General features: G+C 44.7%; 1 protein-coding gene across 2 annotated transcripts in view; it reads left to right on the top strand.

The window, feature by feature from the left end:
- NSUN7 (NOP2/Sun RNA methyltransferase family member 7) overlaps positions 1-27,111 on the top strand; it is a 1,179,115-nt gene that overhangs the window by 533,160 nt on the left and 618,844 nt on the right. For both annotated transcript variants that reach the window (XM_086963929.1, XM_086963930.1), the window contains one exon: positions 19,531-19,683. In XM_086963929.1, the coding sequence (XP_086820055.1) occupies positions 19,531-19,683 (153 nt within the window). The remainder of the gene's footprint in view (positions 1-19,530; positions 19,684-27,111) is intronic.

The following is a 27,111-nucleotide window of genomic DNA, read 5'->3' as shown; positions in this document are numbered from 1 at the left end:
CCAAAAATATATTGCATACAAACGCTTTTGAGTTTCTCTATGACCTTTCTATCACACTGTAGTGTAGTTCCTATATTCCCAATAGGCTCTGCGCATTGGAATAATATATCCTATAGATGTGACGTAGGACTTAGGTCGACTAGGTCTCTATCTAATATATTAGACTTAATTGTGAGTGCCAGCTAGCTCAGAGGTCACTAGAAACTTTCTCGAATAAACAAGAAGGGATTAGTTTCTGACAACCGCATAAACATGAGAACTTTGTTTCCCCAAACGTATCTTCAGAGTCGTGAAAACAATAGATAGATATTTCACTCAGTCATTCGTGCATGCTTCGTTTCACCAGAGGTGCAGTGAAATAGAGAGATGGGCGTTTTCAATAAAAGTATTTATTGAACAGACTTCTTTCTCATGCAGAAGAAATGAACTGCTACAATCGTAATACTGGCTGTAAAGTATGATGCATACAGCAAGAAGAGTATTATAAAATAATACTGTAAAAGCATGGTATGGTTTCTAAGCCATAAAATACATACATAAATAAATAAAGACTAAAAGTACTCAACTGGTGCTTCTAAAATATGCCTACCCTGATGTACCTAACCTAAGTCTAGTATGAGGGAAGGAGTAAGTGTGGTGTAGCATAAGTTTAGTTTTCTTTTGCCAAGAATCTATCCAAGATTTCTCTTAGGGTCTAATCAGCTCCGCACCTTGGTTTAGAATGAGGGAGGTCTGGTATCTTTTTGTCTCCGGACTCGATTTCCCAACACCCCGCGAGGGGAGCTTGGAAACACTGGAGCTGGATTTCTCGGCAAGACAAAAGACAGCGTCTCTCTCAGTGCGTCAGCTGGAGGGTCGGCTTCCTTCGGCACTTGCTGTAGCGAGATGCGTCGGGCAAGTAGATAGTTTAACTGCTCCAAACCACTGTGTGTTTGCTAGGGCAAGTGTGGGCATATTTATACCTTGAGGGTGCCGAGTTTGACATAAAGGTGGAGAAAATAAGGTCATCAAAGAGTCGCAGTTCTTTGAAAACTCCAAGAGTTCTTGGACTAATCAATATTCAAGCAAGGGGAAGTCCCTAACTGCTGAAGCCAAGTTTTCCAAGAAATTGTTGTGGCTTTTCGGAACTAGTGGAAGTATCCATGCCTGTATTTGGACTGCATGGGCTATGTCTAAATATGGTTATTATTTCTATGCCTATATAAGGACAAGGTGAATTATACCTATATAAGGGCATGAATCTGGAAAATTACACTAGAGTCCTAAAATGCTATACAAAAACACCCTTCTTCAAAAGAGCCTCCTGAGTGACCAAAACCTCCTGTTCCTTTGAAAACTTTAGAGCTCTTGATTTCCTTATCTACCTTGTCAAACTCTATACAATAACCATATACTGTCTCCAAAACCCACTGATCTATCGTGAACCTTGGTTGTCTCGCCCCTCCACCCCTCCACCCTGCAGCCCACTGCTTTTTAGTTGGGAAATTTGAGGTTCACACCCACAAATCTTAATGATTAAGCAAAGCCCTAGAGTTGTTCCATTCTATTATGTCGTCATTACGTACACTGACAATGGCAAATGCAGTCCCACTAGACTCCCGCCTCAGGATCATCTCTCCATCTCCTCTTTCCGGTTGTTGGTACGGAGTGAGGAAAGCGAGGCAAGCAGCAAGCGGAGGTGGCGGAGGAGAGCAGAGAATGCGGGCTCGGGTCCGGCTCCCGAGAGCAGACACTGCGGAAGCCTCTGAGCGGCCTCTGCTACTGCCCCCTGCAGCAGCAGCGGCATTCGTGATGGCACCCACACCCCGCAACCTACAGCACACCCTCTGCCACCGCAAATTACCTTGCACCAGCGGTTAAAGCCGCTCCAGCAACCAGCCTGCCAGTGAGCAGCAGCAGCAGCCAGCAGCAACCTCACAGCCTCGGCTCTGAGTACACCACAACGGCCTGTGAGCTGAGAGAGCTGTTCTATCGCCTGGCTTGGAGGAAGCCAGGGGAACCAGGGAGAGTTCATTGGCCGAGTTCACCAGAGTTCACCTGAAGAGGAGGAGGAGCCTGCCTGCAGCCCACAGCTGAGCAACTAGGGCGGGGCGAGCGTTGTGAGTCAGGAGTCAGGAGCCAGGGGCTGGAGCTTGGTGTCAGGGGCCAGAGGAGTCGCGGTGAGCTGTGAGCTGTTAGCCGCAAGCCACAGGTCTGCCTGGGTTGCTTAGGGGGTTGGGTGGGTGTGTAGTTGCGGTGGCCTACTCTCCCCCCATTCCCCCACCCTCCCCCATCTCCCCTGCCCGGCCGGCTGTCTCAGGCTCTCCCGGCTCATTGGGTTCATCTGCCCTTTGTCTTCTTTTGCCCCATCCGGTGACCAGAGCCGAACAGTATCTGGGGTAGTGACTGGAGTGCCTGGAGTTGCCTCCTCTCCTGTTCCTGTCCTGGCTTCTCAACCCCATCGGCTCTCTAACCTCAACCTTTACATCTTACCTGAACTGAGGTAGGCATAAACAGACAATAACCAGACAACAACTAGACCAGTAGATCTTCAGGGGCTTGAGGGAAGGCACCCGAATGCCCTGCTCTGCCCGCCCGACCGTCCTTACTGGGAGAGCCTCTTCAGCAGCGCACGACGTGCAGGATAGCAGCAAGAGCGGTGCTGCTGTCTTTCCAACCTACACCAGCGTATCCCGGCTTATCCTAGTCAAACTCAGTTGTGGCTTGGCAGTTTCATTTGGCAGCTCCAGTTAACAGTTCCACCAGCCCAGCCCAGCCCCCCCTCGACCCAACCCGACCAACATCATTGCTGGAACTGCTGGGAGGCCTGGGTCTTTCAGGTAGTCATCAGGAATCAATCAGAGCAACCATGTTGGGTGCTGCGGAGCTGTCTCGTGGGCCTGCTTGTCCTGAGAGCGCTGTGCTGTGCTGTGAATGCCTGGCGGTTTGAAAGTCTCCATAAAACTCAGCAAGCAAAAGGACTAGGTTGAAAGTCTCTACAACACAACACAAAACACGAAAAACAACACAAAGTAAGAAAGATAGAAGGGGAAAGCAGAGAAGTGCTAAGAGCTTTTGCCACTCTGAGGTCCGGTAGGAAAAGGGGACAGCCTGTGGTCCCTGTGCGCAAAACCAAACAAGCGAAACAAACAAGGAAGATAACACCAAGCCCGCAAAACTGGTCTCACTTTCCAAGGTAACAGAGGCCACCTGTGGCCTGGCACAACATCGATAAGGAGATCACTCAAAACATCTTTACCAACCAAAAATCTCTTCAAAGTTTAATTTCTTAAAGGACCCTGCATCGTCTATATTCTCCTCTAGTGGCACAATTCCGGACCTCTATGACCACCTACTTCCTCTTCAACCACCTACTACCTCATTCACCACGGAGAAATCTCAAGCAGTCCAACCAGCAGTACACACAGCAGCCCATCTAGAGGTCATCTCACACGAACCGGGTAAAGCTTCGGAATGCACAATAATAAACTCCATTGAACCACAAGCGGGGGAATTTGCACCACTAGCCGAGGAGCATTCCACCTGCCTCCTTTCGCCCTCTATCACTTCCATCATCACCACCAAATTCACAAAAATTGCAGCAACTAACCATAACAGGCTGAACCTTGAACAACATTCGCAAGTTATAACAACAACCGATGGCAAAGGCTCAATTTCAGGGCATAACTAGTCAAGCAGACTCAATTTGAACCATTCCCATGAACTCCAGGACAAGATCCGGACTCAAATAGACCCCTACGAATCTACTAACACCTTGTCAACACAGCCCGAGGCAATCACACCTGTAACCGCACACCTGAGTCCAGAAGTGGAAACAAGGGGAGGGCTGAATCATCTAAAGAATCAGTCGAACCCGCTGAATTCTCATTGGACTTCAGGGGAGGTGGCCAGGACCCGATTGCCTCCCATGCCCTCTCCTACCTGGGATCTTAGGAGTGGGCAGACCTAGTTGCCTCCTATGCCCTGGGCTCTCTGGAAAAACAGCTCCCGCTTATAGGTAGAACTTGAAGCACCCAAGGAGGCAAACAAGGTAATGGTCAGGAAGGAGCAATCAAAAACTCAAACCCATGCCAAAGCACCTCCACCCTGCCCCCTCCCTCCTATTCTAGGATCATCACGTCAAACGGGGAACTGGCTCAGAATACATGGGACATTTTACTAAACACAATGCAACTAACTGTCGACGTGTTACACTATCAGTCCGACAAAATGGATTGGCAGCTAACTTTACTGGATACTTTGGCCCTCTTTGTGGGGGGGATAGACGAGAAACTGGGTGATCTAAATCTTCTAATCAGCAGAGCCCAGCAGGAAGCTAAATTGACCTGTAGTTGTGGTCCAATCATCGATAAACTGTCACCACTTCCCTCAATTGTTTCCACCCTCTCAGAGTGCCTGCCAAAGGCCCCAAATCAAGAAACTCTGAAGGCTAATCCGCACAAAACAGGGTGTAAGGAGCCAGCGGAAAAGCTCCCTGCAACTCAAAACAAGTCTGGCAGAAGTCGTACTAGCAGTCAAGTGGGCAGCATGGCTCCTGGGACTATCTCAGCATTCAAGGAACAAACTTCAAGCCAGAATGCAAAGCAAAGGAGCCAACTCAGGAGAAAAGGCTGTAATAAAACCTCCTCCAAGCGCCTCACAATAGTCTACCCTCTCTTCTCACCAAAAACACCACAGCACTTGGCGCTAGCGCCAGCGGACGTCACTTCAGTAGACTGCCTTGAAACAGACGGAAGAACCAATCCGCAAATGCAAATCTACCCTAAGGAAAACAATGATAAGAAGGACGCTGCCCAAACGCAAAAAGCATCTCATGGGGTAGTCCCGTCTAGCAGCCAGATAAATCTCAAGGCAACAGTAAAATTAAAGTCGGACCTGAATAGTACGACAGCACTACTAGCCGACCACCACAAATAACTGAGAAAAAGGAGCTAATTTCCTCGCACTGTCCAAATCAGGCGTTGGCAGCAGCCTCAAACTCGCTTAAGTCGCTCCCTCTGGACTTCAATTTCAAAACATCTACCACTCCAACTGATCCTATGCTGGATAGGATCACCCCGGCTTCAATCCAGGCCTCCGGAGCATGAAACAACAAAAAAGAGACAACATGCAAAGTAAACAACGAGGCGCATGGAATCCGTCATGAGCCAACTACATTTTCCGGGCACCCGGGTCCACCCACAGTGGAAAATACAAACATAAACCCATACTATGGTCCAGAAGCATTCACAGGCGCCAAGTGTATGGACCTGCCCCCTCTGGATTATTTTAGTGGGCAAACTTACCAGCCCACAAACAGTGTCAGTGATAATCAACTGGGGACAAACTTCGTACTAACCTCTCCAACTAATCAAGATAGGGGTTCCGGGGGGAGGAGCTACGACAGCAAGCAAGATGGCCGCATAGCCTCCCGGCTTCGCCGACCTCTGTCTTTCGCTCGAAGATCCTGTCGTCTATCCTGATTTCCCGCCCCATATCCGGGTGCATGAACTACTCTGCAGTCTGATGGAGCAATCCCGAGATTTTTCCGACATTGTGGAGTGGAGTAATGTCAAGGCTTGATTTGAGGCCTAACCCAGTCTGGAAGCCGGGGTCTCAAGTGTTGGTCTAGCCGGGTCCTAGTTGAACAACAGCGGACCGGGGAGAGCGGCAGGGTCCGGTCCATGGAACTTCCGACATCTTTTTGATTGCTTTGCTGCCGATCTGCTGCCTGGCACTGTACCGGAGGTGAGGAGACGAGTGACGCCCGAGGTGGGTGTGGTGGGGGTCCTGGACCCGGGGGCCTGGCGTTCGCATCGCCGGTGTCGTTGGGTCGGAGACTTGGTGCGCACTAACGCTCATTGACGATCTGTCCCTCACGGTTCATTCCTGCTCCGACTAATCTTACCCCGGGGAAGGCGCCTCTCCGTGGGGATCACTATGCCCGATGCTATGCGGAACCCGGCGGAGCGGGTTAAGTGCGGCCCGTCATTGCGGTCAGTGATGGCAGCGCTTGAGGCACTTCAGGCGACTATGGAGACCCAGGCCTGGAATCTGATGCCGGCAGCGGACGGAATTAGAGGATCGGGAACGGACTCTGACTTGCTGCACGAGACGCGGTGGCCAGTTCATTTCCCAATAGCTACCCCAGCGGTTCAATCGGACATGGTGCCTGGAGCTATACCTGCCCCTACAGAAGTGGAACGGTTCGAACATGTGGAGATTGGCGATTCACCTAAAAGGACGGAATCTTTGGAACTGCAATTGGCGGAACATTTCACTGCTGTTCCCGATTTGGAGACTTTTGCTCGTAACTGTGAACTGTGTTGGACTGTGTTGCACCCCCTTCCCAGCTGGTTCATCAAGATGGCGGACGGGATAGTGTCTGGTTTTGGAGTCGGGGAGGGGCATCGATGGACCCGAGCGTCTACTTTGGGACTTGCCATCCTTTATTCGTCTGATAGACCATGTTCCGGCAACTTCTGTGTAAACTTTGACAACTTTACGGTGGGGCTCTACTTATCGGAGGGGGTCAGTAAATTTGATCGACGGGGCCAAGCCTGAGACTGTTGTTTGAGATTTCACAATATTGTTTTATCGGTAACGGGATTGCTTTAGTTGGTTAATGAAGTTCGGGGCGGGACTTATAGTTTCCTCTGGTGTACTGTTTTATTGTGATCTGCTCGATCGTGTTAGCTTTGTGGGGGATTCTTCGTTAAGGCGGGGGGGGAGAGACCGGGAATGCGTATGATATAGCCCTCCTCCATTTCTCCTTTTCGGGCAGGGTTTTCGTCCCTTCTTTCTTTTTTTTCCCTTTGTTCTTTCTATATTTCGGGTTCATTTATGGGGCGACAGGCACGCTGCTAGGGGGGTAGGCCCTAGTCATCTCCAGGGATGCAGGGTGGGGGGTTGGGAGAGGGGAATTTTGTTTTTATCATTTGTTTCTATGGCCTTTTTTTCTTCTTATCTTTCCTCGCTTTTTCTTTTGTTTCTTCCTTTTTCGGATCAGCGTAGTGGGTCTATTCTTCTGTCAACTGTCGACTTTTTATCTGTGCCTATACTTTTCACTGTACTTTAGTACCATCGGGCGGGCGCTTAACTGGTGCAAACAGTAACTGTATGCTTGTTTATCCTGAATTGTGTGCCTTAGCACCACTGTCTTGAATGAGATCTAATTAATTGTGGACCTCCTACTGTTTTGCCCGCCCTTTATGCGCCTTTGTGATATTGTATGGCACCTGATCCTTCTATCTTTATATTATAAAATGGAGCCTTTAGTATCCTGTTATTCGTATAGTATGACCCGCTACCAGTTTTAATTGAAGTTATGCTATATTCGCCTCCCAGGAGGCCGAGTCTGGTTCTAATTGATTTGTTGCGATGACCTTGATTAGCGGCCGGCCCTGGTGGTTGTAGGCCCATACTTGTAACTGGTTGAAATATTAATAAAGGTTTTCCAAAAAAAAAAAAAAAGATGGGGGTTCCGCCATTACACTTCTTATGCCTGAACATGACTCGAAAGGTCCGTTCGACATACTGAACGAAGGTAATATACTTCAACTCCTAGATGCTATACCTACACTAAAAGGTATCAGCTCAACGGACCTTTTTTTAAATATTTTTTTATTTAATTTTATCGAGCACAGCAACATAACAATTAAGCATACTTGAACTCAATATAACAACTGTAATATATACAGAAACAGAAAATCGTATTGCACGCAGAACTGAAAAGCAAATAAGTCCAGATAAACCAAAAAAAAAAGGAAAAGGGACGATATAGAAGAACAGACAAAAAGGCTCCCATAAACCTAGCCCTAATCTACTCCCCCTTTTACCCTTCCTTGCATATATCCCTTCTCAAGATTATAAACAGAGAGCAATCTAGCCAACGATTGCTGGAATGTTGTTGGGATTTTGTCCAGCCATGCAGTTGCGACACAAATTTGAAGGACTGCCGTAGCCAAGAATGTAAAATGACATGGCTGGCACTGTAGATCAGCGCTATTTACCCCTAGCAGTATTATAGATGGTGTAGGGAAAATCTTAATTCCTAATGATCTCTCTAGAAAAGATTCTATAGCCCTATGCAGTGGCTGCAAGCGTGGAAAAGAAGCGAAAACGTGAACTATCTCAGCATCTGAGCTATCGCAGCGGGGACATCTAATGCCCGTTGTTCCTCCCCACTGTGCAATCCTTGCTGGTTTAAAATACAATGAGTAAATTGTTTTGCAGTGTTGGGCCTGTAATGCTGCCAAGCATAAGATAGTTGCCCTAGCTCTAACGAGAGATGAAAGCAATCTTGTCCTACCCCCAGTTTCACAGCCCATTTTCTTTCGTATTTTCCAAGATCGTTCTCTCTAATCATCAATACTGCCCTCGATAATATCCATTATCTTATTTTTCCCAAACCCTGCAGGTCCACCCTTTTTATTTGCCAGAAAGCTTCTAACTTGTAAGTACTTAAAAAAATCCTTGTATCAATACCATATCCCCCTGAATAACAGAAAACTGATACATTCCATTCAGGCTCATCAAATCCCCCAGTTTCATTACTCCGCGTCGCCCCCATCCTGAGGAAACAGAGTCTGCGAATTTTTCTCCAGAGAGAGTACAGTTCTTGCACAATCAAGTGTAAGCATTGAACCTGTCCAGTCCACTTCTTTTCCTAAATGAAGTCCAGATCTTGTATGCAGCCATCAGGGTCTCAAATTTAGTTCTTTTACAATAGCTGGGATCTGTATACTTCAAAAAACAGTTCTCTGCCTCTCCACCGAGCAGTAACGAATATATACTTATAGACCCTGAGCTGATCTCTGGGTCAGATGCCACTCCCCCTAGTAAGCCAGACATATACTGAAGGGATGCCGCTCAATAATAAATTTTCAAGTCAGGGACAGCCCAGCCTCCTCTGTCCCTAGGCAATGCAATAAAGCGTAAAGCCCTTCTTGTTTTCCCCTGTGCCCATATGAATCTATAATTCATTTGCTCTATTAATGTGAACCATTTTGCCTGAAATATAAGTGGGATTGCTCTAAAGAGGTAGAGAAACTTTGGCAGAAGAATCATTTTAATTATGTGATATCGCCCTACTATAGAGAGATGAAGGTTATGCAATCTACTCAAGTCCTTTTTTGCCTTAGTTATTATAAGTTCAATATTCCTATCCACCACTCTATCCAGATCTGCGGAGATATTAATCCCCAAATAGACACCAGAGTCCACCACTTGCGTATCGGAGCACACCGCCCCATTATTCTTAATTATCTGTGTCTTAGGCCCATTTAGGGCATATCCTGACACCCGGCCAAATGCCAAAGCTTCCTACTCCACCTACTATGGCATCTGCAGGCCGTGGGTAACGATGGCAACGTCGTCAGCGCAAGCCAATATTTTACATTCCGCGCCATGGGTCTTAATAGGAGGAATCCTCTTATTTGCCTTTAATTTGCGAAATAAAGGATCGATATACAACGCGAATAGCAATGGCAAGCACTGGCATCCCTGCCTGATTTTTAGAGGTGCCGTGTAGCCACCATTCACTCGAATTTGAGCTGTGGGGGCTAGATACAAAGCTTGGATAGACTTAATGAAGCCCTCTCCGATTCCAGACCATTCCAGAGTTCACCAAAGGTAGTCCCAGGAGACACGATCAAATGCCTTTTCAGCGTCCAGTAATTTCACTGCCATAGGGTCTCCTGGGACTTCCGTGGCATCAAAGAGATTAATGACCCTGAATGCGTGCTGCGTGGTGCCTCCCCCAGGGATAAATCCATGCTGAGTTGGGCTAACAAGCACCCCAAAAACCTTACATAGCCTGAGTGCCATAGCCTTAGAAAAGACTTTCCCGTCACAGTTCATCAGGATTATCGGTCTATAAAACCCTGGTTCTATAGATGGTTTCCCCTTTTTCAGAATAACTACTATGTCCGCACCTGCCCAGGAGCTTGTAACCGAAATCCATAACTGAGCGTGTTTTGCATTGTGTCTATCATATCTGGGGAGATTACATTGTGAATTTTTTTATTAAATTCAATCGATATCTGATCGGGTCCCGGCGCCTTACCAGATTGGAGGCTTGCCAAAGCTGTGAGAATTTCTTCAGCAGCCAAAGGCGCATCTAATGCTTCCCTATCTTCTTCTGAAAGAAGTGAAGCAGAAATGTCCCTAAGATAATCCTGAATTTCCAAGAGATCTCTTGTTTGATCCGCATCATACAATTCTGCACAAAACTGCCTGAATACCTCTTGGATCCCATCTGGATCTATGAGTATTCCCCTGCTCCCATCCGAGATACCTTTGATTTCGCCTAAAGCCGCTTTCTGCCTTGAGCGAACTGCTACGGTATGCCCAACGCGTTCGCTTAGTTTGTAACATTGCTCCTTTCTTTCCAAGTACGTAGCTGCCACTTTACTAGATACTCTCCTCCGCTTCTGCTTTTGCCCAAGCAACTTTAAGAAGAACCTGGTCCTTGCTACAATTGCTGCGTTCAGCTCCTCCTCTGCGTCTGTAACTGCTTTGGCAAGTTTCTAGATCTTAATTGTTCCTGCCTTTGTCTATACAAGCTAAAACTCAATGTCTCACCACGGATACCATGCAAGAAGGTCGAAACGCGTCAGCACCCTTTTCACTCATCTCCCCACCGCACAAGGCCAAGAGCATCGCTTTATCCAAAGCAAAGAAAACGTTAAGAAACGATCGGATCAACCAACTAATAGTGGTGAAAACACCGATAAGTCCTTTAAAAGCGTTCTCTGACCTATATCCCCCCTTTCTTGGACCATACATAGATATAGTATCGAGGACAAGTAGTCAATATCCCGGTACATGAGTAGAATGGAGTAGGACCTATTGATTTTTCAGATGTTTTGTTATTGTACCAATGTCTTCTGATTTATGCACTGTATATAATGATTGCACCTTTTTGTATTGATGTATTAATATCGAAAAGCTAAATGCATGTATTGTGTTTGAAGCACATATACCAAAAACAAAAGAAAAATGAAATATTCATGAAGTAAAAATTATTTTCTAATGTACGTTTGTGGTATATATTGATTATTTTGAAAATAGATACATTTTCGATTTGCTTGCTGACCCACTAAATAGAGGGGTTACAAGGAATTCAGCTCATTAGTTGAACTGCGAAGTAGGGAAGAGTTTCTCCCTTCTTTTGGAAGAAGATTTTGAATCCATGGTTCTAGAGGCAACCTGTTATATTTAAGAATTACCCAATGAGGCACTGCGAAAATCCCGATGAATCACCTCTGAGGCTATGCTCATGGAACATTAACGGGCTGACTAATAAGGCTGGAGAGGCTGAGCTTCTGGTCTATCTAAAATCTTTTGTTATCCAGTATTGGGGTATCTTTCATTGATTCACATGCCTGAATCATTCCTCGTCGCCAAGGCGGGAGTCCCACTGTAATTATATATACAAAAGCAGTGCCTTAAATAATCTGTAGTAGGCTGACAAGACTATAGGCCCAAAAAGGCCCAAAACTTAGCAGCCTATCTACCTCATTATATGAAAAGACTGAAAAGTAGTCCCAACCAATCATCTGACAGCACCCTCTAGAACCTTCCCTGCAGAGGCAGTCCTCAGATTTTCACTGCACGTCGTGTGGAAGGGAGTCTCCCTGAGAGCCTACTCAGTTTTCTACTTTTCTCTTCAGAATGTCTGAGAAGAAAGCTCTTTTCAAGGCCTGCATGACCTGTGATAAGAAGAGGGTCCATGGAGATGATCAGCACAAGGACTGCATCTACTACCTGCATCCCTCTCACATTGTGAAGGATTGCAGGATTTTCTGTACCTTCCCTGCCAAAACTATCAGGGACAGGGAGGCAATGGTTCTACTTTGGCTTAAATCATCTTCCACAGATGATGAGGGCAAAGCTTCAACATCCAGCAAAAGAGCCAGATCCAGAGATGGTTCTTCTCCTGAGAGGAAAAATACAACACAAATCCTCTCATGGAGTGTCTGAACCCTCAAGGAGGTCATCCTCTTCTCCTATTGAATCTCCAATTTCTCCGCCTTCAGGATCTTCATCTAAAACTGTGAGTAAGACCCAGGCAAAGACTGTCTCTCTGGTATCTTCTCACACAGTCTCTGTGACTTCTGCCATCTCAAGCCCCTCTGCGACGCTATCTACATCTGCCATTACCTCACCTATTGTATCAGCTAAGATTTCCTCTAAGAAATCTTCAGGGGTTAAGGACGCAAAATCCTCATCGACGACCACTGCATCGACGACGATTCCCTCGTCAACGAAGTCATCAACGACAAAAGCTCCGTCGACGTCCAAATCATCGTCGACGAAGAGCCCGTCGAGGACGATAGCCCAGTCGACGACGGCCTTGTCGACGAAGACCCCATCGACGATGGACTCGTTGACGAAGACCCCATCGACGACGGCCTCGTCGACGAAGACCCCATCGACGACGGCACCGTCAACGACGGCCCGGTCGTCAAAAAGTCCATCTACAGTACCACCGTCGACGACGATCCCATTGACGACGAGCTCGTCGACGACACCTCCACCAATGAACCAGACACCTTCAGCGCAGTTTGTTAAGATGCCTAAATCCACAAGGAGTCCAGTTCTATCCGAGACTCTGCCAACAAGACCCTGGCCTGGTTTACCTCAGGTGTCTCATGCCTCACCTGTGGCCTATACTCATTTTCAGATCAAAACCTATCATAGGCAAGACAACTTCAATATTTCTCCACTGCTACCATCGCAGATTTTAGAAACATATGTGGAGGAGGAAGATTCTGAGGTGGATGATGGAGATAATGAGGGTGCCTTTGGGATTGCACGTCATCCCTCCGAATTGTATATAAAATGCCAGGATGAAGAGGACGAAGAAGATATTCAAGAACATTACTACCAAGAGGAGTTGTCTACACCTTTCTATAGGCAGCCATACATACCTCCACGTTCGGAGGAGTCAAGTCATCTCCCTCCATCGTTGATACAGGGTTTGGAAGCCATGTTGGCAGACTATCGCCAAAGGTTCCCACCGACACCGTCCACTCCAATTGTACCTCCGGTACCAGCAGACTTACCTGCCCCTCCTCCACCGCAGCCTCCAGTGTCACACTGCAGAACCCGCACCAAAAGAGGATCGGGATACTTCCTCTTCGGATGAAGAGGGAAGAGAGGAAGGTGAGCTGCCTCAAGACGACACAACTGCAAATCCGTGGGATGATTATGTAATACCCATGCCTTCGCCTCCTTTGCCACAACCCTCTGATTCTCCGCCGGAGGACATCGGCAGCTTTCATAATATCATGCAAAGGGCTGCTACAAGGTTTGAACTGGCAGTCACCATTGAACAGTCGGACTGCTTTTTACACGATTTTAAAGAGGGATATAGGAGGATTACCAGGGCCATTCCAATTATAGACTTTATTTGGCAGGAAGGTCTTAAAATTATGAAGACACCGTTTCCATCCGTGCAGTACTTCCTCGTATTGAGAAAAAGTACAGAGCACCGCCAGAAACTCCATCCTGTTTGATAGGCCACCCACGTCCGGACTCTGTGATATAAGAACAGCTAATTGAGCTTGACTACCCAACCGGAAACTTCCCCTGTACATGGGAAACCTTCACGACCAGTTTTGGCACCTACTGGCATCATGGAAAGGCTCCATTATTACACCAATGTATAAAGCTGGAGACAAAGCCCAACCAAAGAACTATCTCCTTATCGCACTGTTAGACGTTGAGGCAAAATATATTGCGGGAATTCTACTATCAGGGCCCCAAGAATGGGCATCAGAGCACAACATAATTGCCCTTTGTCAGACAGGCTTTTCCGGGGAGACCGGACCCACCACAAATCTTTTAGCGATGTCACTACTTATCGGCAAGGCGAAATTAACCAAACAAACTTTGCATTTCTGCTTTGTGGATTTCAAGGCGGGCTTTGACAACATTGACCGAGCTAACCTGTGGAGGAAATTGGCTCTCTGGGGGATTCCTTCGCCCCTTCTGAATCTTCTGATACAATTACACTCCAATACATGACTACAGGTTAAGCTTGGCAACGGCTCCCACTTTTCAAAGCGCATACAGACAACAAAGGGCCTAAAACAGGATTATGTGCTTGCACCAACTCTTTTCAGCCTTTATACAGCAGATATGACATCGGCACTAAACGACTGCAATGAGCATGCCCCTCGATTAGGGGGGAGCCACCTCGAGTATGTCATATGCGGACAACGTGGTTTTAGCAAGTCACACTCAATTTGGACTGCAACGGCTACTTAACACACTGCTTGACTATACAGTTGCAAACAATCTGGAAGTCAACATTAATAAAACTAAAACCCTGACAATCAATGGGAAACAACAATCTCACTTTTGGTTGTTGGGTAAAACTCAGATTGTGAACACCACTGAGTACAAATATCTAGGTGTCAAGATTGATAAGGGCGGCCAATTTGTGAAACAGCTTGAGGCCATAAAAAGGAAAGGGATGATGATTGTGACAACGGTAAGACAGCTCAAAAGAAGATTGACTGGTCCACCCTTTTCACCTCTGCTACGTGTTGCGCAAGCAAAAATTCCATCGTCATTCAATTACTGCAGCGAAGTGCTGAGAGACAGGGACGCCTCATTGCTCGATACCACCTTGGCAAAGGCATACAGAGTTATGCTGAACCTCCTGTTGTACACTTCGTCTGCTCAGATCCTTCTTGAGTTTGGACTAACAAAGCAACTCCTCGGAAGGCGAGGCTCATACATTAAATGCTGGCATAAAATCAAGAACTCACCCAGGAAACCACAGGCTCTGGCAGGAACTGAGCTACACATCCATCTGACCTTCCAAAGCCTATTTGAAGGAATCACTGGCCACTACTGGCTCAGCCGAATTATGGGAAGTACCAACAACGCACTCTCACTTTATGGTTGTTGTAAATAAGAATATCAAGAAACTTTCGTTTATACAGGACAAGGCCACCCTGTCACATAGGAGGACTCTGAGCAGCTACAAATTATTTTTGGCCATAGGCATACTTCGATCTGGGGTACTCCAGGAAGTCAAAAGAATCCTGTCTAAAATACAGGTTAGGAATCCTTCCTGTTATTCCACACCTTCCACTGTGGCTGACAGGGAACTGCAGGAAATTATGCAGGCTATGCAGGGATGGATACGAAGACATCGAACATTTAATATGCTCCTGCATCAATCTAAAAAAGGAAAGGGCAACCTTCTAAAAAGCCACTTTAATGAACGAGACATACGGACCCGGAGACAAGCAGTGCTTTGAAAGTTTAGTATTGTTGTAAGTTTAGGAGTTATATGCCCTCATCATAAAGTATTTCCAGTGAAAATCTTGTATTCTCCCAAAATAGTATTCTGAGAATTATGTTCAACATCTGCAGGAAGCTTTTTGGGCTTACAAAGGTGGTATTTTGTATAATATTTAGGAAGCAGGGAAGTGCAATCATTTTAAAGAATGTAGCTTTGCACTCAAACATGTTGCATCCATTTGAAACCATGCGAACTAGGTAGACAAATTACAATGTTTGAATCCCTTGCAAACTAATGATACTTTATTCCCCTATATCTGAACTCATCCACTGCCACTAGTAAGGGAAAGTAATTTCCCAAATTCTGAGTTATTGTTTTCAGAGGAACGTACAATGATTTATCCTAATTCACACTGAATTTCAGTTCTGCTCCCTATATTTTAAATATATGTCCAAGAGTCTATTTGATGTTATGTGTTTCATCTCAGTCCTCAAGGCAATGCTCCCCCTTATTCAACAAACAGTTGATTCTAGAGTCCGAGCAAACTTAATGGGATGGGTTGAACTCTGCCTTGTTCCCCACTGTACCAAAGTGGCACAAAGTCACCCAATACAGTCTTGCTTTAGCTTTTAGGCTAGTATCTAGCAACCTAACCCAGACCAAAATTACTAAGCCTAGTTCAGTCTAGTTTAAAACATGAAGCATACAGGACTATGAGTGGATGAAAACACCTTTCAGACATACGGGCATGGTTCTCAACAGACCTGTGCAATGCCAGAGTTCTGGCATCATTGATTATTCTGGGATAAATTCTGCTTGGTCTGGATATAACAATTTAGTAATCTCTTTTAGAAGATGGCTAGCCAGTATTTTAGATAGAATTTAGTCTCTGTTGTACATTCTAACCATTCACCGTGAGTTCTAAGATAGAACTGTGCACGTGACCACTCACTGCTGATGAATCTGCAAATTTCGTTGGCTCTGAATAATGGTCACTTGCTGTTCATAATCAACACATGTGAATTTCATTCTTAGTGATACTACAGACATACACGTGTAATACAATTTCAGTGTGTGTTCTCATATGATTTATATACATGTTTTATCTTTCATGTCTCCCAGAAATGCTGACTAGTTTCCCCCCTTCCCCTTTTCCTTGGTAGGGCTATTTCATAAGGTCTTTTGTGTTAGTATGCAATGCAGTGTGAGCATTTAGAATGTAAAACTTACCGACTTACCGACTTGACTCTTATGCGTGTCAAGTCGGGCTCGCCCCTTGATAGCTGCCCCCCTCATATCTTGAAGGAGGTGTGTCTCGCTATTCCATCAGGAATTCTCCCTCTCCTGAATGAATCACTCAGACAGGGCACGGTTCCCGAAAAGTTCAAAAATGCCACGGTGATCCCATTACTGAAAAAACCTGGAGCCGATCCCCTAGTTTTAGCCAACTATAGGCCCATCTCCCTTCTCCCTTTTTTCTCTAAACTCTTGGAGGCACATGTATCCAGGTGTCTTTCTAATTTTATCGAAAGCTCAGATTACTTAGAACCTAACCAAGCGGGATTCCGACCATCTCACTCAACGGAAACTGTCATCTTGGCCGTCCAGGACACGTTAAGATCTAATGCCGATAAGGGTATTCATCAGGCCCTGGTGCTCCTTGACTTGTCGGCCGCGTTCGACACGGTTGACCATAATATCCTGATCAACCGTGTCGAGCAGGCCGGCCTCAGGGGCTCCGCATTGAACTGGATTGCCTCCTTCATTACTAATCGCACACAGTCAGTGAGACTAGGTTCTTTTACGGCCTCCAAGACGTCATCTAGCTGTGGCGTTCCTCAAGGCTCGTCACTTCCCCTTTATTATTTAACCTTTATCTTCGCCCACTTATTTACTCTTTAAAAAATTACAAACTTACCTTATACAATTATGCTGATGATCTTCAGTTAATCATCCCCTTAAATTCCCCGGATTCGGCCGCCGAATGCTCAGCTGTAATGTCACATATACAGAGATGGATGACATTAAACCATCTTAAACTTAACCCGGGCAAGACAGAATTGATCTTGCCTGGGGAAAGTGGACTGAGCTGGGGTCGTTAGTGTTGGCCAACCGATATGGGAACTCCCCCTACAAAGACTCAATCAGTTAAAAGCTTAGGAATAACACTCAATGAGGATCTAACTTTGAAAGGACAGGTGGGAATGGTGGTTTCCTCTAGTTTTTTTCAACTCAGGAAGATTGGGAAAATCGCCCACCTTCTAACACACTCTGCACTCATTCAAGTAGTGATCGCCCTCGTTCTCTCCCGGTTAGACTTCTCCAACAGTCTCTACTTGGGTCTTCCGATTGGCCTATTGAAACGTCTTCAGATGGTTCAAAATCAGGCGGCTAGGCTCATCTGGAAGCAACCTAAGTGGCAATCAATTAGAGCCGGGCTGGAAAAACTTCACTGGTTGCCAGTAGCCCAGCGTATTGCTTTTAAAACAGGATGCATCACTTTCAGGGCGCTCCACAATAATGGCCCTATTTTTATCAGGCAGTCCATCACCAACTATACACCTCAACGCAACTTACGCTCTACACATCTAAGGCTTGCAAATGTCTCTTCATTTAAGAAGAAGCGCCAGGGTGGCAGCTGCTTTCACCACCTGGCTGCTTCTTTCTGGAATGCTCTTCCACTTTGTATCAGACAGAGCAATGATCTTTTGACATTTCGAAAGTCTTTAAAAACGTGGCTCTTCCAACAGGCCTATGCTTAAGATCTGTGTCTAGTGTCATGAACCGACAGCGCCAAGAAACCCAAGGGTGTACGTGCGCTTAAGAAATTGTTACTAACATAACATAACATACTAACAAAACAAATAGTTAAGCATTTTCCACTTCATAGAAGCTCCTACTGCTACATCAATGATTAGAAGACTGGGGGGAGGACATTCGTAAAATATTTTGGACGTCACCCTTTGATTGCATCTGTGAAGTGTTTCTTACTATTTTTTCATCCACCTAGGTGAAATACAGGTCCCTCTTTACATTCAATTTAGTATTATTGAGCCACGGTCCGTGCAGGTAACAGCGGTGGGAAAATTAATTATTCATTTAATTTCCCTTCGGCATCGTCCCTCAAAATCCACCTGTCTTATTGTAGGCATCATATATATAACCTACTCTCAACTGTGTAAACCTAATAAAACCAGTGCTGGGATCCCAATGTAGTAATGGTCCAGAAATGTGTGGATTGGAACCGGTCTTGGGCGAGATCTGTTAATATAGTATGATATGGAGAAAAATAGATGAATTAGGAAAATAAATAGTGTTATATATGATCTAGTAAGTGAATATGTGCTTTAATATTTTATTGAAAGACATCGTGAAGTTGTGAACTGTATAAAGAATTGAATGGAAATACACATGTTGTTTCCAAAACGGGAATTTGAATGTTAAACCCTCTTATCTAACATGAAACCTGAGGGGAGTTTCTCCCTAGGGAATAATTGTTCTTCACAGAAGAAAACATTTGCATACTTACATATGCTTCACATTTACACATGCAGAAGTATCCACCTGCTGGGGATTTCACACGAACGAATATTACACACTGAAATATTCTAGTTATAGATTTTCTGGAGTACTCCTGGAATCATTAAGGTTCTAGGAATATTCCCAGCAGGGAACTCATGAATTGGATGCGTCCTGGAAAAGAGGCTGTGTTTGGCTACTATGGCTTGCCTTAATGTTATGACCCATTTCATTATTTATTTATTTATTTATGTTGCAGTAGGTACCATACATGTCCTCGTCTGATTCACAGTTTTTTGCATGTCTAAAACGGAGTGGGAAAGGTTTGTCCCGTATCCTCTGTCTCGCACATTATGCTTTTTAAAATACAAGATGGATGTGAGGTTTTGAGGCCACTTGATGTCTGGTAAGGAGGCTTTTGCACTGTTTAGGCTGCATACCAATCCAATGTGAATCCTTAAAAAGTCGGATTTTTCCTCCAAATGTATAAGCAAGCCTGGAAGGCCAAAATTCCTATTTTAAACCATTAGGATTTGTGAATCATGCCTTTGGCTATTAATAGTGAAGGGCATGAGGGGGAAATAAAAAGTAGACAGTAAGGGAGGTTTAAAAGTTGCTATGTGTTATCATTAAAAAAAAGAATACAAATTAATAAGCTTTGTTACAAAACACATTTCTTTTGCAGTGCTGATCAAACACATAGAGGCATTCCTTAATTTATAATGCAAGGACTTTTAATGACCCGAAAACCATCTTTATATTCATAGCTATAAAACAAAATTGGCAGCTGCACTTGCAAGATGTCGAATCAAATATGATGCTCTTACGATTGACTACATTCTACCTGAAACTGTGCGCAGTCAAGAACGGAGAGCCTTCACTATACCCTTGTATGCCTGGGTTAACACTGCAAAAATCAGGTAATCTAAAAAAAGTGTTGATTTTATTTACACTTATGTTGAAAAATCAATATTTTCAAATGTATTTATAATTTATTGACTGTATGTGTCCAGAATATCAGAAATTATGTGTTGTTGTATTAAGCAGGTTCAGGTGGGAACATGTGAAATTTAGTCCAGATGGCATATTCATTTCTGCTATAGTTCCCATAAGTCAGTTACTCCGAGAAGTTAACACTTAGTATTTTCCTTTAGCTGTTTACGAAAGCATGCAATTGTTATGGGGGTTACCCTTGATGGTATATGCCTTAATATGGTCATACTAAACCAGGTGGTTTGCGCTTATTGAGGGTGTACCCTAAAAAACATATGACTTGGAACTTTAAAGACATCAGTGATAAAGTCAGAACAAGAATTCTCATGCAATTGGTCTTGATGCTGAAAACGATCTGTTGCTCCTTAATAAAGCACATTTCCTAGCCAATGAATGTCAATTCATAGGCTGTTATCACTACATACACTTGATGATCGTTGTTTTAATAAGATGTTCATGGGTAGTTGGCATACTGATAAAAAACTGTAAAGTTTAGCATTGACAAGCGATGGGTGGACTTGCAGGACGAACAAAGCAAACACAAGGAGTTTGGGCTGGACTGTTCCCATGAGGCACAGGGTCAGACTGATTTGCATGTAGCTGTGTCTGAACTGGGGTGGCAGAGTGAGCTAAGGAATGATGATGGATTAAACCCAGATCAGTTGACTGGTGGTGAGTGCTTGCAAGGTTCAACACTCCATCCATCATCCCCTTTGGTTGGACTTGCAGAGCACTTAAAAAAAAAAGTATTTAGTCTTTTCAGATTATGTATGCCATAACATATATCCAGGTTAGTTCAATTAAATCTAACCCATTGGACATGGTAACAGCAACTCTGTCTTTACATAACAAATCAAAGATAACCACCAACAAATACGGAATAAAGCACACTGTACCCATCCATCCGACACACCCTTGCCCCCATTATGTCACTGCTGTATTCCATCCTATCAACATGTTAAATATGTCTTTAGCAGTCAATCAATGGGAAGTGCTGTTGTGATTTAAACAATTTCTTTATATCAAACAAATCATGCTGCCCTCACTATACTCCCATTAATTAGAACAACTCACCACAGCTCAAACCCCACAAATCCCATCTCATCTAAGTCCACCCCTTTTGCTATTCCTGAGTCATCCCAGACTGATTCACAGAGACTCATAAAGGTCTACCATCCGGAGGGTCATTGAGTAGCATAGCCAGCTCGGCCTGTGTCATGAAGTATGCTAGTTTTCTGTGCCACTGTGTCCGCTTCATGAGTATTTCCTTATCTATCTATTTATGGCAGCCTCACACTTTGCCAGCTTATAGCTATTATCTTCTTCGAAATGATTATTCCCAGTGACTGAAATTTTCTAGTCATTTCCCCTTTTTTCTCTGTCAAAGAGTGCAAATCTTCTAAAAAAAAGACTCTCAACATTAAAATATCAGGCTGTGAGAGAAGCTTGAAGGCCTCAGAAGAATGGACGCAAAGGGGAATGACCAAGCCAACAGGAAAGATCCAGCACCCAATGTGACTGTGTCTTTCCTCCCTATGGATCCAGTACAAGGAGATCTGATGAAGAGAATGTCAAATTAGCATTTGCAATGCAATAGAACTTGCATTGTGCACTTATTTGTTTTGAAAACCTGCAGCCGGTGCATAAACACGCACTTTGTACTTATTGTCGTTGCTTACGATAAGCAAGGGTGGCAGTACCAGACCTCTTGTACTGCCTGCCATGCTTCTTGTAAGTTAGGACTATAAGTACAAAGCGCTTGTTTAAACACCCCTTGCAGGTTTTCAAAACACATAAATAAAATGCATTGTTATTTACTATGCCAGTAGCTCAAATTCTCGCAAATGCAAGACCTATAGCATTGCAAGTTAAAACTCTGGAATGTAGTACATTAATCACACTGGAACAAACATTACTGACCTTTTGAACTTACCAATTATTTGTTGCCAATGTTGCACAGTGTCAGTTGCCGACAATGTGCAGCATTTTTCTATTAATATTTCTTTTTAAGTGTAACTCGTCCACCAAGCAACCTCATTTTAGAGGCATCCGAATAATTACACATGCACACACATTTTGAAATTATGTATTTTATTTTTTAAATGTACCTATCTGAGAATGATATGTAAAAAATTAGAACTAGCAGCCTCAACGCGCTTTGTGTTGTGTAGGGGGAGGGAGCGGATTGGGGACGGAGGGAGCAACATAGAGTAGGGAAGGGAATAGGGCAACAATACCACGCAGGAAAACACTTAAAAAAAACAATATTAGAAACATCATGTGATTTACAGAGAGGCACACACACTTCCTTTTTGATAAGTAACTCAGTGCTTGATGTTATATAAGCATTGCTCACCAGACAGCCCCTGCCAATTAGAAACAGCAAAACTACGGGGCAAGCAAAAAAACAGGGCCGTGCTCTGCATTGAAGACACAAGCAGCCTTGCAATATTTGACATATTAAGATTTCTATAGTCTACCGAGATTTCCATAGTCTAAAATAGATGCACACATCCATGTTGAGTTAGTACACCACTGCATAATTAAATGTGTCAACAGGATCCATCTTGTATTGGGAAAATTGATTGACAAGTTTATATGTGCGGCCATGTTGGAAATGAAATCTAGAATGGAAACTGACATCAGGAACAAAGACTACTCTGCAGGCTTCACGCTGGTGTATGCCAACTCAGTGCGCATATTGCTGGTGAACAACTTCATTGATCACAATGTACCAGTCTTCTTAAAATGTCTGTTGAAAACAAAACATATTTTCTCACATCTATGACTTTTGAGAAATATAATGGTTATTTTTGCACACCACAGATCATTAAAAAGAAGAAAAAGAAACCACATGGCAAACAGCCAACATTTACATTTAAAACTCTTAAAACAAAGCAATGTTGTACTTATCTTTGTAAAATACTGAAACACAGCTACAAACAGGGCCTGTTGTGTTTGCTAACTTATGCCCCTCTTGTTATTTATGCGCTAGGGCTTGTTGCCATTGGTCTCAAAGAGCTGTATGTTCTTGTCAAAATGGGGTTGCGACTCCCAGGAGTAAGGGTGCGGCTGCTGTAACTGGCGGCTCTGATGTAGCTCTGTTGCCGGAAATATGAACTGGTGGGCGCGATCTAGGCAACAGTGCCAATTTCAAATCAAAGAACGAAAACAACAGACACACTGACACACCTTTTAACACCACCATAACTCAGCATGAGTGGGTTTGGAGTAATGTATTTTGCCAAACTATTAGTGGGAAGTCAGCCTCCTGGTCTGCCTTCTGACAGTTGCACGTCCACCGAGCTCCAAAGATCAGCTCGACACAGAGAGCTTGGGAGGGGTGGTGGAGGCTGTCAAGCAATTTTGTAGGAGGGGGTTGAGGAGGTGGCGTTTAATCGTTTTTTAATTAAAAAAAAATATGAATGAACATTTCCGTTACACACGCTTTGTAAATGTTGCTTATTGCTTGGAGGGTGTGGGGGAGAGTTCATAACGTGAAGCAGAATAAGGATGACAAAAAAGAAAATAACTTAAAGCGGAAGGAGGATGCAAAAAATAAAAGCAGCAACGGCCGTAAAACATTGATTAAAAAAAGAGTTCTCCAAACCACAGATAAAGAATTTAAGTGTAAAGAAACTGCGCTTTATCTGTGCTGTTCAGCCTTTAACGAAAGTAAGGTATCCGCTGCGTGAATGCCTTCGAAGGCAGCAAAGAAAAGCGACTCAGGAGTTGAACCAATTGTAAGTAGCAGGCGGGAATAGAGTTGCATTATTGATTACAGCAGGTCTTGCAGACAGCGCATTCACGTTGGTTGTGCTCGACCTAAATAGGAGCATTCATGCTCACTGTTGAAGGATTTGATGTAGACTAAGAGGAAGGTGCTGATTTGCTTGTCATACAGGAAAGCATCTCAAAGACATTGAAACACATGACTGTTCAGCGCCAGGTATGTCTTTGACTTTCAAAGCATTCCTAGCCTACATCAAACCCACACTTCATGTTTTCCCACCTCTTGATGTCAGACCATTAGGCGCCAGGACACTATTTGGTGTTGTATGCATCTATGTTTAAGTTTTTTATGTTGAGGCATTATCTGGGATATATGCCCAAGAAAAGGCAGAGACTTTATCCATCATCAGATCAGTCTCCATATTCACTAGATCCTTTACAGGTGTCTTGCTGCCTCTTCTGTTTTGGTCTCCTCCTTGTACTAAAACTGGCACTGAGGTCAAGACATTCACCTGTCTCTCCTAAAAGTAAGAGGCAATACACGTCAAGGAATTATCTTATCCCAATAATTCTACCTGCAGTTTCTGCTGCCCCTTAAAGGGGCTGGAGTATTAATTGGACTTCACAAAAACGTAGTAGCAAGAGATCACCTTTATATTTTGCCATACCCTCGTTACCACTCGGATCATGAAGATTGTTTCATCCAGCAGGCTCTCCATTGATTGTTTCATCTGTGAACTACATTACCACTTTCAATTGCGTCTTACTAATGGATACTTCTAACAACAGATTTCTCACCTTGTGACTACCACCAAGTGCCAGACTAGAGCTGAAGAATTTTCTTAGCAATTCCAGCGCACATTGGTAGGTGATGTCGTGTGACACAGTGTTGCGGCCGCACCATCGTGGAAATAATGTTGGAGCCACTACATAGCCACCACCTCCATGCATAGAAGTCAGCTCCTTTTGTTTCCATCCCTTGAATTCCATCAAGCCTGATAGACTCAAAACACTTTTTTTCCAGTGTGCAAGGGACCTATCTCCTCTGAAAATTACACCTTTCAAGCCTGCAAGGACTGCCACAAACATCCGTTCTATCTTTGATGTCTGGGTTCCAAACATGATTTGAAGTCATGAGACATGTGCCCAAAGATGAACCAGAAGGACATACAGAACAGCGGAGCAAAACTCTTTGTCGCAGAGCACCATCAGAAGATGAGGAAGGGCCATCAAGGTCTAAATGGAGGGTGAGGACGTCCTCTCCTCTTACTCATCCTCAAAGTCTAGCTCATCTGGTAAGTCCAAAAAGTTTTTAAAAACTCAAGAAGTCGAAGCACGGCTACCCTTCATCCAGTCTTTCCCACTGTCAGATGTAGTGCAAATACCTGGGTACCTTCAGGCCATGAACCTGGTCGCTGCTCTTGGAATCAACTCAGACCCTTGTCCCGATGCACCTGACTTCCCTGGCCCATTGGCAACACCACAACAGTTCCACAAATTCAAGGAGGCCATGGACAGGATATTAAGTACTCGACCAGATCCCTCTGGAGAGCCTTTGGACCCTAAGGATTTGAGGTGGCGTCCAGTTGGTTTACTGCCAGCAGATTCTTTCCTGACACCGGACATGCCACTTGACCACCTCATGGTCAGCCCCCACTTTGGGACAGAGTTGATACCACAATCCTGAGTGTCAACGCTGGCATTTCAGCCACCAAAGACGGGGAGCCAATAGTCCTTTCTTACTCATAAAGTTATTGAAGCACCCCCTGCCAAGGTTGCAACAACATTCCCACTCTAATACCAAGACATTACCACCCCAATATGATGACCTCAAAGACAACAACAGTGGAAGTCAAATCTAGAAAATCTAATTTTGCACCTTCAGAGCAACAGTGGACTGGACAAATCCCCTAATATTGGCTTAAATTCACTTACCTCGGCAACAGCTACTGAGACATTTGCCTCTTTTTTCCAGTTATAAGGAGAGCAGAAGAGGTCGTGGAACTGCCATTAACTACTACTGAAGTCAAATCTAATGTGCTCGCGAAAGTCCTTCATTCTGGACAGACATCTCAAGAGCCCCTCCTACCATTCAATGAGGTGCTAACAGACACCGAGCTGGGAACCTGGGCAAAGCCAGCATCTTGCCCCCTGGTCAACAGGCAGATTGCAAGGTGGCACAGCCTTATCTGGTGGCGCCTCCCTTCTTCCTTCAGTACCCTACGCTGGAGAGCCTAGCGGTGAAGGCCTACAAAAGTCGACATAACCTAAATGCGTTTCTGACCAAGAACGAGTCGATACACATGGAGGCATTTGCTAAAAGGATGGTCTCCTCAACCAGCCTTGCTCTCAGGTGAGTGAACACCAGATGCCTCCTGTGGAGATACTCACATGAGTTATGGGACATGGTGGCAGACATGTTGCCGGTTGTCTCAGATGACATCCAACCCAATTTTCAATACCTTATCCCAGATAGCCCGGACACATCGAAATATTCCATTTGCTCGGGTATGGATATCACTGACTGTTTGGGTAAGGCAGTCAGGACATGCATGGTACTTCAGCACCACGCTTGGATTTGCTCAACCATTTGGTCGATCGACATCCAACAGGCCTCTTATGTGCATACAATTCAATGGCACATGTTTCTTTGGAAACAAGGTGGACTCAGCCTTGGAGCACTTTAAAGAATGCATTGTGAGAACACCTTCCCTTGCATTGGCACCACCAACACTACAGTTTCCCTAGCATTTGAGTCCCTTGTATGCCTTCAGAAGGGTTGTAGTAACGTAGGGTCTGCTTTTATGGTTACGTCAACTTTTTGCTGATGTAATGCTGCTTCTGACTAGTTTAACTGGGATCCTGCTATCCAGGAACATAGTCTCTATTCTTTCTCTCCTAAATTGGTTTGGTAAGTACTTAGGTACATCCCAGATTGGACACTGGTGTACACCAATCAGTCCCTAATATATGGTACTAAGGTACCCAGGGCATAGGTACACCAGTAGTCTCCCATGGACTGAAGCATGTATTATGCCGTCCATGGGAGAGCACTCAATTGGTAACTACAGGCCTGCCATTGCAGCCTGTAAAAGCTGGTGCTAGCGCCCCTTAAGAAAAGTTTACCTATATCTAAGGTCACTGCACTTAAAACCTATATGTCACCCCTAGAGCAGGCCTTTCAATCCTGAAGTAAGGATGCTTGGTTCTGATTGTGAGTGTGCCCCTGCATGAGCTGGACACACCTACGACCTTCGGAGTCCAATCTCCTGGGTTGTAAGTGAGACAGCCATATGACCTATCAAGGGGCACGCTGTGATCAACTCGAAACTGGCTTTAACTAATCCTATCATGTTTGGTATCAAACGTGTTGGAATCATACCTGGTGTGAGAGGTATGATTCCATGCACCGTTAAGCTCCTTTGGGAAGCTCGCGGTGCTCCTAGTACCATCCTTCCAGACCCGGACTTATAGCCAGGGCTCTTGCTCAGCCAAACTCGGGCAGGAGAAGGCGAAAACATAGGTATCCTGTCAGAGGGAGGTGTGACTACCTCCCAGACAGGATTTAGTGTATTGGGACAGGGTGGAAGCACTTGCCAGCACCACATAGTCTGCGTGCAGGG

The sequence above is a fragment of the Lissotriton vulgaris genome, chromosome 3_2 (genome assembly GCF_964263255.1).
Source record: "Lissotriton vulgaris chromosome 3_2, aLisVul1.2, whole genome shotgun sequence".
In the NCBI taxonomy this organism is placed as follows: domain Eukaryota; kingdom Metazoa; phylum Chordata; class Amphibia; order Caudata; family Salamandridae; genus Lissotriton; species Lissotriton vulgaris.
Note: the sequence above shows the minus strand (reverse complement) of the source record. Positions and strands in the feature narration are given on the sequence as shown.